Below are 10,430 nucleotides of genomic sequence, written 5' to 3'. Positions count from 1 at the left end.
TGGTCTGCTCCCTCAGGTAAGTGAGTGACAGAAGATGCCGTGGGTCTGTGCTGAAGAGCAGGGCAGGACCAGCACCCAGGCCGACGTTTATCTCGCAACCGACATCACAGAAACGTTATCATCACAAAACGGTTTGGAATCTTGATGTGCGCAACACGCTTTACCGTCTTTTCTCCCCCATCTTAACAGTGACCGTACTTCAAACATCTACACCAATTCAAACCATTTCGACTTGTTTGGGATGCTGGAACTCGCCAGTAACAAACATGGCGGCCGCGGGCAGTGCAGGCGGCAGTTGCCAGCTAATGTCATGGCGGCGCAGGCTTCACATCTCGCCGTGGGATGGACGCGCTATTTCCCGGCGTGCTCGCTAGGTCCTGTTCCGCTGCGGTCACGGTGTGTTTTGTTGTTGTTGTTGTTGCTAATTTTGTCGCCCAGACTGAGTGAGTGCCGGGCTGTCTGATGCTGTGAGGAGCGCCTCTCCCGGTGAGTCACTCGATCCTCACTTCCAGCCGAGGGAGTGGGCGCCCGGAGCCTGGATCCGGGGGAGGGGGCGGGGGCGGAGGGGAGGGGGAGGGGGAAGGCCCGGCTCGGCCCGGCCCGGAGGCTCTGCCTGCGCTCCCTAGGCCGGGCCCACACAGGGTTCCTCAGGGACTAACGGGGCATCTCGGCACTCGCGCCCATTTTGTCGGGGGCCAGGAATGGGAATCCCGGCCCAAAACACCCCGCACCCGCGCCAGCGATGACTTATGAACAGAAATTAAGGAGGAATTGGAAAATCAAAGCTAGACTCGGACACCGTCCCCGCGGCATCTCTCTGCTGCCCGGGCCTTTTACTGACGTCCCACGGACAGGAGGGTTGCCTTTCATAAGGATCCAGTTCAAAACCTACATTTTTATTTTCTACATCTATGTAAACATTGCACACAGCTTCCACACCCTCCCCCCATAACTTCAGAGTACAGGCTTGCGGTAGAGTTAAAGCAACATCGCCGTGAGGTTAACTCAGTTTAACACACCTACATTAACGCCTCGCTTTGACGTTGGTATGTGACTACTGTGCATTTATTGCTGCTGGGACTCCGCTAAGTGCCGTTATGTTCGTGTTCCAAAAAGCGTTAAATCTGTCTGCAAACATTCTTGTGGCCCCGTCGTTGTGTCAGTCCGAAGGGTTCATAAACCCGTGATAACTATGGATGCTTGAAACCAGAAAGAGTACTGGCAGTACTCGGCGGATGTAGAGAGGGGAACAGAATTCACCTTTCAGGTCAATTACCTTTTTCAACATTTTTAAACCCAAGGATTTTCCAGCTGGTGTGAGCCCCCAAATTCCTCCTGATTTTGAGTACGAAAACATTGTGATGAGGGTGGAATTTGGGCAGAAATTGTTCTTCTTGGATTATTAACCTAGGGGCTTGAAATTCTGCTTGGTGAGGTGGAATTTGTTTGACACTCCCACTACAAACACCCATCAATTACTTTTTCTCCTGTTGCCCAGACAAAATAGTGCTATATAAAATCACAAGTGGAACCTCTAATGTTGGGAAACCAGCCAAGTTATCGCTGGCACCTTTTTTTTAAAAACAAAATATGCCTTTTCAGTACGGCCCAGTCCCACAATGGAATGCAAAGTGCGACTCAACATGAGACATAGTCATGAAGCACAATCCTAGGGACTGATCCCTCTCTACAGAATTTGAAATGGGATCAGCACCAGGTCAGAGAAAGTCTCTCCCCACTGTAGATCTGGTGGCAAGAACAGTTTGCCAGAAATTTTTGGACTTGACTTTCTGACAGATATTTTAAAGGGGGTGCTAGAATATCATAATAGGATGTAAATCTGCATAGTTTAGGTTAGTTGTGTTCCTAAAGTGCCTCAGGTACTTTTCTGCTGTGGCTTTCTCTTCTGTGGAAGACTTTTTTTTAATCCACTGACCTCTGGGCCTCTGCTATGGTCCTGCTTGGATGTAGGAACATGTTTGATTAGGACTCACTACTGCTTGTTCTTTTTTCCTTTCTAGCTAAAAGTAACAGTGCTATTAGGAGAGAGTTTCAAAACCAGGGTTACAATGGAATGCTTCTCCTATATGACATGCTTACAGCAGTCTAATTCTGTTTTTTGTACTTCCATCTTGGGTCCAACTTCTGGGCATTGTAAACCAAACTCCCAGCTCCATAACCTCTCTCACCATCTTTAAAAGTTTTTTCAGAACACATCTTGTTGACTGATCTTTTGCTTGCCCCTTTGACCTCTCTTTCCAATGGTTTGCAAAGTTTTGCATGCTTTTTTTTTATCTTTGGTTTCACATCACACTCCAGAGTTGACCACTGCAACATATTGAGGAAGAGCAGGGAGGAGTCCTGGCCAATATTCATTTCTGGTTCTGGTGTCCTGGCCAATATTTATTTCTTAATTAATATAAAGCAGATTTTCTGGCCATTATCACAAACTGTTAGGGGATTTGGGGATTTTGTGTAAAATTGTTGCATTCTTATATTACAACAGTGACTGCATTTCAAGGGTACTTCGGTGACAGTAAAGTGCCTAAAACGCTGTTTGTGGAAGCTTTCTGTGGCTGTTGTGATTTCTATAGTAGAGCAGTGATTGCACTCCAAAAGATTTCATTGGTTGTAAACTACTTTAGAATGTCTCAAGGTCATGAAAGGTGCTATGAATATGTTAATCAGTTTTTTTTTATTTCTATATAAATTCAAGATGTAGATTGAAAACAGGAGCTTTCAGTTTGGGGCAATTGCAGTTAGAGACCTGCATCATACCATCCTACGATATAAAACTTAATTGCATTCCTGAGAGTGGCTCATAAGCAAGTCATTTGTCAAAATGTTTCAGGTAAAAATGTCTGTCCTTATATCAAAGACAGAAGCAATTTGTTTTAAAATGTGGGAAACATGGGTACCAGGGTCTTGAAAGGGAAGTTGGAAATGGGGCATTTGTCTGCAAGAACAGTGGTCAAGAGGATATTATTTTGAGGTGGGGTGGGTGTGTTAGTGGTGGTACTGGTGCCCAAGGAGAAGGAACTATTTGCAACATCTGCTTAAAGCATGGAGGTTGAGGCAGGAAGTTGTGGCCAGCAAGTTAGTGGCAGTGTGGTCAAAAGAGCAGTGAGTGTCATGGGTGAGGGCATTTGTATTTTAGAGTTACAATTTTTTGTTACTGACTAGGGGAAGTTTATAAGCCTTGGTATATTTGAAAACAATGATCTGTGCTGAATGGTTGGAATAGTGCTGGGGATGCTATGGTTAATCTTAGTGTCCCAGCCTTTGGTGGGAGTGAGAAGGGAGGGAAAAGTAACATTGATAGGATTCCTGTTCCCAACCCCTCTGCTGTGAGATTTACTGGAAAATCCACATGTGAAATTAGGATTGGGCTCAATGATGTACCCTTTTTCCTCTTCCATTCTGCTCCTTCACCTTCAGTCAAATTGGCTGCATACATCCACTGGAATGCCTATTTCCTGTTGACAACTCAGGCCAAATTAGAATGGGTAATAACTGCCGCCTTTCTGGTGCAGCCAATGAGCAAAGTCAAACTTCTTTGAGGACATAGCTACCATTGTGGAGCAGTATCCAAACAAGGGTGGGTGCTTTTGGGGTGAGAAAAGTGAGAGGAAAACAGTAAGTGTGTCCTTAGTGGAGTCATGGAGGACAATAAGTGCTTCATGGTTTGGGGGTACTTCTGTACATCGATCTTCCTTCGTAATCACTATTGTAGATTGGACTGACCCTTGTCTTGAACATTAACATTATTTTCTCACAGGTTTATTTTCCCCTACAGTGACTCCTAATTATATTTGTTTACAGTATTCCAGCCAGATGAGCAGGGTGGATGGAATTTCAGATCATCCCAGTGTCCCCACAGGTGGGCAGCAGCCCCTCCTTGAGTACAGGAGAACTCCTCAGCAGCCACCTCTAGTAGACAATGTCATGCTACAAGACAACACCAGAGAAATCTTGCAGAACAGCTCCGTCAGTCATGAGATTGTGGGTTCCCACAGTCTCCTGCAGAGCAGCACAATCAATCATCAGCGAATAACTGACAGCAACCCAGTGACTCAAAACGCTTTGGGAAGTGCAGATGAAGCAGACAATCACGTTGCTGTTACTGTCACACAGGAACTACCCTGTGCACCACAGGTAAGTACCTTGATTTTTTTTTAAGAAAAGAAAAACATTTGCACAAAGAAATCTTGGAGCTCCAGGTGTACAAATCATATTTAAAGGCAAGGGATGCTCAAAAAGTTCAATGGAGTGCTGGTTTTTATCCCAAGAAAGCTGGATTACAGGAGGGAAGAAGTATGCTTCAGTTGCACAGAGCCTTGGTTAGATTCCATCTAGAATACAGCATTCAGCTTTGGGCAATGCATCTCTGGAAGGATATGGAGGGTGCGCAGCACAGATTCATCAGAATGATAAGAGAACTTAGCGAGTTAAATTGTTCCCTTGATCGTAGAAGGATGAGGGATGATCTAATATTAAAGGATTTCTGTGCAGATCAGGGTGAGTCAAGAACAAAGAACCATAGAACCATACAGCACAAAACAGGCCCTTCGGCCCACCATGTTGCGCCGTCCATCAAACCACCCTCTCACTATCTAACCCTTTCCTCCCGCATATCCCTCTATCTCACATTCCTCCATATGCCTATCCAACAAACTCTTGAACCTGTCCAATGCATCTGCCTCCACCACCACCCCAGGCAGTGCATTCCATGCACCAACCGCTCTTTGGGTGAAAAACCTCCCCCGACATCTCCCCTGAACCTCCCACCCATAACCTTAAAGCCATGCCCTCTTGTTTTGAGCATTGGTGCCCTGGGAAGGAGGTGCTGACTGTCTACTCTATCTATTCCTCTCAATATTTTTATATACCTCTATCATGTCTCCTCTCATCCTCCTCCTTTCCAGTGAATAAAGCCCTAGCACCTTAAGCCTCTCCTCATATTCCATACGCTCTAATCCAGGCAGCATCCTGGTAAATCTCCTCTGCACCCTCTCCAACACCTCCACATCCTTCCTATAATGCAGCGACCAGAATTGAACACAGTACTCTTAAGTGTGGTCTAACTAGAGTTTTGTAAAGCTGCATCATCACTTCATGGCTCTTAAACTCAATCCCACGATTTATGAAAGCCAACATCCCATAGGCCTTCTTAACTGCTCTACCCACCTGTAAGGCAACTTTCAGTGAACTGTGAATATGAACCCCCAGATCCCTCTGCTCCTCTACACTGCCAAGTACCTTGCCATTTACCCTGTACTCTGCCCTGGAGTTTGTCCTTCCAAAGTGTACCAAAGCATGTAATTCTAAGATGAGAGCCAGGTCACGTAGGGAGATCAAGAAGCAATGTGTAGTCGGAACTGTCCCATGATGCTGGGATAAGAGGAACTCCAAGACTGAGGTCAATGGATACTTGTCAGATAAGTTAGTCAAGGGAGATGGATTCATAGCACTTGGGGACAATTTAGCCAATGTGTAATTGATTGATGGAGGATCCTCAAGGGGCTAAATGGTCTATACCTATTCCTGTGATCTCAGCTGTTCCAAACCACAACTGCAAATTAATTAATTTAAGTGTAGTAGGAGGGTAAAAACAGATCTCATTGTTGTAAATAATATAATCTATTTTCAGTTAATATACTTGTCATGACACTGGAGGAACTCCCATGTTCTTCAAATAACATGCTGGCATGTTTTACCTGAGAGGGTAGTCCCAACCTGGCTTCTCTGAGAAATAGGACTGCTGACAATGCATCATCACTTCAGTTTTGGATGTTGGCCAGGATTATGTGCTCCTCTGGAGTGGTACTTTAACCTGTGTCTTTCTGACTTGCTGCCAGCCATGCCCCTTTCCTCACTGGTGTATAGTTTTTGGGTACATGTTCCACCCAGTGCGAGCACAAAAGTAGCCTGGGTGAGATAGCTTAATTGAAAGAAGTGAATGAAATTTATCTCGAGGCAGAACTTCTGAGTTTCATATGTTTAAAACAAAATTGAAGGGCAGACTGCAATTGGTGAGGCGTCAGCTTCATCCCCTTGCTTGACTGTGATGATGAAGGGACAAGATTTCATGTTTTCTACTCCCGTGCAAAGATCCAGTCCTACTTGTAAAACCTGCAGCGTGCAATCCAAAAAAAGACTTGTCTGTTGAATCTGGCACATGGTGCTAGCTTCCGGTCCTCCCTGTAATCTTCACCCCCTACTGAATGCATTCTCTCGCTTCCTCCTGCTTACAAACTGAAGGTGTATCCCACTGACCTAGAAACCAGCAGATAGCACTAGGTCGATATAGATTAAGGTGTTCTGGTCTTAAAGTATTTCCTGAGGCAAAACCAGGACTGGCTCACACATCAACAACATCTCCTGTATAGAGCAAGACATTGGGATGGCAGGTACAACCTCATTTGTCCATGGAAGTTTCAAAATTGTAGCCAAAGGATCAACAGAGTTTTAGATTGCTGCATTAGCAGTGGCAGCAATGAATAGCAGTGTCCATCCACTAAGTCTGCTGGAAGCTGCTACATATGGCTTACTCCCCAATGCTTGGCATTTGTTATGAGCACTGGGCAACATGCATTGTAAACTATTCTAACAACATACAAATGTATAACCATTGTAAATGAGAACAATTGCAGTAGTAAAGACCACTAATGTTCCAGCCTGTTAATGCTTGACAATAGGGCAATGAACTGATTATGTCTGTGACGCAGCTAAATGCTTATTTCGACACTACATATGCCAGAGGATTAATTGCATTTATTCTTTGTTATTTGTAGTTTCGGGTATTTATTCTTGCTGGTCATGTTACACAAGTGAAGGCCACAAGCAATCTTTGAGTGAAGTGGGTTCGAAGGTGGGGAATTAGTTGGATCAGGATGTGTAGATTTATTTCTGGCTCCATTGAAAAGTCATAAATCCTGGCCTTATCTTGTATTTCCACTTTGCCTTGCTATGTCCACACTTAAGGAAGTTGCATATACAGTTCCCCTGTCAAGCTCTAGACAATGGAATACCAATTTCTGAAAAAGGGTTTCTGAGCTGAAACATTGACCCTGTTTCTCATCCCACAGCTGCAGCCTGACCTGCTGAGTGTTTTCAGCATTTTCTGTTTTTATTTTAGATTTCCAGCATCTGCACTTTGTTTGATTGTGACCTGTTTGTGTGGGCCAGTTCTTAATAAATGTGGATGTAGGAATTTACAGTCAAGGTTGACAATGAGTTTTTTATATTGTGAATCTGCATTCAACTTGTGGGGTATGTGTTGTGAATTTTTTTATCTTTGTGTTGCAAACTTTGCCTGGACAGTTTAGTTGCTGAGATGGCAGGGACTGGCAGGTGCAAAAGAGTTAATTTTTTTTAAATAAAACATTGAGTTGACTTTATTTTGTTGGGAAGTTTTGGTTATTGATTATAAAAATGTAGTAATATCTTGTCTGGCAGTTCTAGCTGGTTTCTCTGCTTTTAATTCAAATTCTTTTTCTCTTCAGTTTTGATCTATTACCCTTTTACTTAAAATATGAAGGGTGAAGTGTAGTAATTACAAGATGTGCCCACTATTTTTAATTTTTAATATTTTATTTACAGCGTGGTAACAGGCCCTTCCATAGTGTCATGCTAACCGCTACGCTACCCTGCCACATTGCATACAGACAATCTTTGTCTTGCCTGTATGTGGCTAATTGTCTCTCCCCTCTTGTCCCTCCGTTACTCTGTAGTTTTCTTTCAGTGGCTGTCCCATTCTGCTTTTCCTCTGGGCATCTCAATGTGGAATAGAGCTGCTAAATTCAAGTGGCCTTAGCTTGTGGTGCAGAGGAAAATGTAGCCTGTGGTTCTTGGTAGCTTGCTTCCCCTGGCTTTCCTCCATTGCTTTGTTTTTCCACAGCAGTCAATTATCTGTTCACCCTGCCACACTTTCCTACCAATCCATTGCAGATAGAGGGGGAAGCTGATTGGTGTGGAGGCAGCTGCAGGTAAGTACATCCGATATTAAATTAAAATTTCTGATAGCAGTGGAAAAAGTAACCTAAATTTTTTTTAAGCTGAAGGGAACTGGAGTTGGAAAATACCTGCATGCAGCTACATCTGGACAAATAGAGCAAAGTAGCAGCACCAAACAATTGTGGTGGTTGAAAAGTAAATGTAATGGTGAGTATCTAATCTAGACAACACAAGATTGCTCACAGGAAGGAAGTGTGACAAACCCAAGACTTATAATGCATACAAATTAGGAGCAGGAATGGGCCACTCTTTGAACCTATTCCTCCATTCAATAAAATCATGGCTGATATGATTGTAACCTCAACTCTACATTTCTGCCTACCTTGCTCATCACGAAATTATCCACCTTTGCTTTAAAAGTATTCAACAACTTTGCTTCCACCATCCTTTGAGGAAGAGAGTTCCAAAGACTCAGGACCCTCGGAGAAAAAATTCACCTCGTCTTAACTGGGTGACTTTTTTTTTAAAAAAACCACAACCGCTAGTTTCAGATTTTCCTACAGGAGGAAACAGCCTCTCCACGTTTCATCCTGTAGAGAACCCTCAGGTTCTCATATTTCAGTCAAGTCCCCCCCTCACTTTTCTAAATTCCAACAGACATAAGCATAGGCTGTCCAACCTTTCCTCAAGGCAACCTACCCATTCCAGGGTATCAATATAGTAAACTTTCTCTGAACTGCTTACAATGTATTAACTTCCTTCCTTAAGGAAAGGAAACCAATACTGAACACAGTACTCCAGATGTGGCCCCCCTAATCCTGAAGCATAACCCCCCTACTTTTGTATTCAGTTCTCCTTGCAACAAATAATACCACTGTTAGTTTTCCTAATTTTTTTTTGCTGTATCCACATAAGCCTTTCGTAACTCATGCACTAGGACACCCAGACCCCTCTGCATCTCAGTGCTATGCAATCTTTCACTATTTAGGTAAAAGGCATTTTCATTTTTCCTGCAAAAAATAAACTTTTACAATTTCCCACATTTGCCCAATTTGAGTCCACTCACTTAACCTATCTATATCCCTTTGTAGCCTCCTTGCATCCTCTTCACAACTTATTTTCCACATATCTTCCATTACTCACGCCTCTGTTCTTGCTCCATCCAGAATGGGTGAGAGCAGAGTTCCTCTGGCCCTAACCTCACCAACTTCTGCATGCCATGTATCATATTTCACAATTTCTGCCAGCTCCTTCACATTTTCAACTCCAGACACAGTCCCCTCCCCTTTCAGCATTTTGTGGCGATTGCTCCATTTACAACTTCCTGGTGCACTGTTTTGTCCCTGCTGGCTTCTCCCCGCCGTATGGCACTTTTCCATGCAACCACAGGGGATGTAACACCTGTCCTTTTATCTCTTCCCTTCCCATTATCCAGGGACCTAAAACAGTCTTTCTAGACAAGGCAGTAATTCATTTTTATTCCTCCCAATCTAGTATACTGCATTTGGTGTTCACAACATGGCCTCCTCTGCACTAAAGAAACCACACGCAGATTGGGTGATCACTTGGAGTACCTGCATTCAGTCTGTAGGAGTGATGCTGAGCTTCCAGTTACCTGCCACTTTAATTCTTTATCTCACTCCCACTCCGACCTCTCTGCCTGTGGCTTCCAACGAGGCCCAATGCAAGCTCAAGACACAACTTGTCATCTTTTGTCTAAGCACGTTGCAGCCTGCAGGATTCTGAATTGAATTCTCCAGCTTTCGATAACTTGCTCTTTCTGTTTGTATCAGGATTGGCCATTTTTGCCTGCTGTTCCTCTTTCATTTGTATATTCCAGCCTGCTGGGCACATCTTCCTGCACTTTCTCAGATACTCAGACTGAGAAGTTTTCTCTTTCTCAATCCTAATGAAGAGTCCTCAAACTGTAATTTTAATTCAGTTTCTCTCCACAAACACTGCCTGACTTGCTGAGTTTTTCCAGCATTTTCTGTTTTTATTTTTCAGGGTTCCAGCATCTGCAGTTTTCTTGATTTTCATTTATTGTCCCACCTAACTTTTAGATTCATAGGGTCATACAGCACAGAAACAGCCCCTTCAGTCCAACTCGTCCATTCTGACCAAGATGCCAATCTAAGCTAGTCCCATTTTTCTGTGTTTGGCCCATATCCCTCTAAATCTTTCCTGTACATTTTAAACATTGTAATTGTACCTGCCTCAACCACTTCCTCTGGCAGCTCGTTCCATATCCCTACCACCCTCCTGATGGAAAAACTTTTCACTCAGGGTCCCCTTTAAGTCATACATCTCTCACCTTAAACCTATGCCCTCTCGTTTTAGACTCCCCTACACTGGGGAAAAAGACGTACAAAATTATGAGACACAGATATGATACAACTCTACAAGGTCACCCCTCAGCCTCCTTTGCTCCAGGGAAATAGTCCCAGCCTATCTATCTCTTTATATCTCAAGAT

At 43.8% G+C, this 10,430-nt stretch overlaps 1 protein-coding gene across 4 annotated transcripts in view; it reads left to right on the top strand.

Annotated features, from left to right (window-relative positions):
• Positions 1-368: 368 nt before the first annotated feature.
• LOC127567046 (zinc finger protein 148-like) overlaps positions 369-10,430 on the top strand; it is a 103,737-nt gene continuing 93,675 nt past the window's right edge. For 2 of the 4 annotated variants that reach the window (XM_052009702.1, XM_052009699.1), the window contains exons 1-2: positions 369-486; positions 3,823-4,155. In XM_052009702.1, the coding sequence (XP_051865662.1) occupies positions 3,835-4,155 (321 nt within the window). In that variant the 5' untranslated portion in view covers positions 369-486; positions 3,823-3,834. Of the gene's footprint in view, positions 487-603; positions 1,047-3,822; positions 4,156-10,430 lie in introns of those variants that run through there. The other 2 variants (XM_052009703.1, XM_052009701.1) reach the window with 1 other exon arrangement.

The sequence above is a fragment of the Pristis pectinata genome, chromosome X, assembly GCF_009764475.1.
Source record: "Pristis pectinata isolate sPriPec2 chromosome X, sPriPec2.1.pri, whole genome shotgun sequence".
NCBI classification, from domain to species: domain Eukaryota; kingdom Metazoa; phylum Chordata; class Chondrichthyes; order Rhinopristiformes; family Pristidae; genus Pristis; species Pristis pectinata.
The sequence above is the reverse complement of the archived record's forward strand: the minus strand, read 5'-3'. Positions and strand labels throughout refer to the sequence as shown.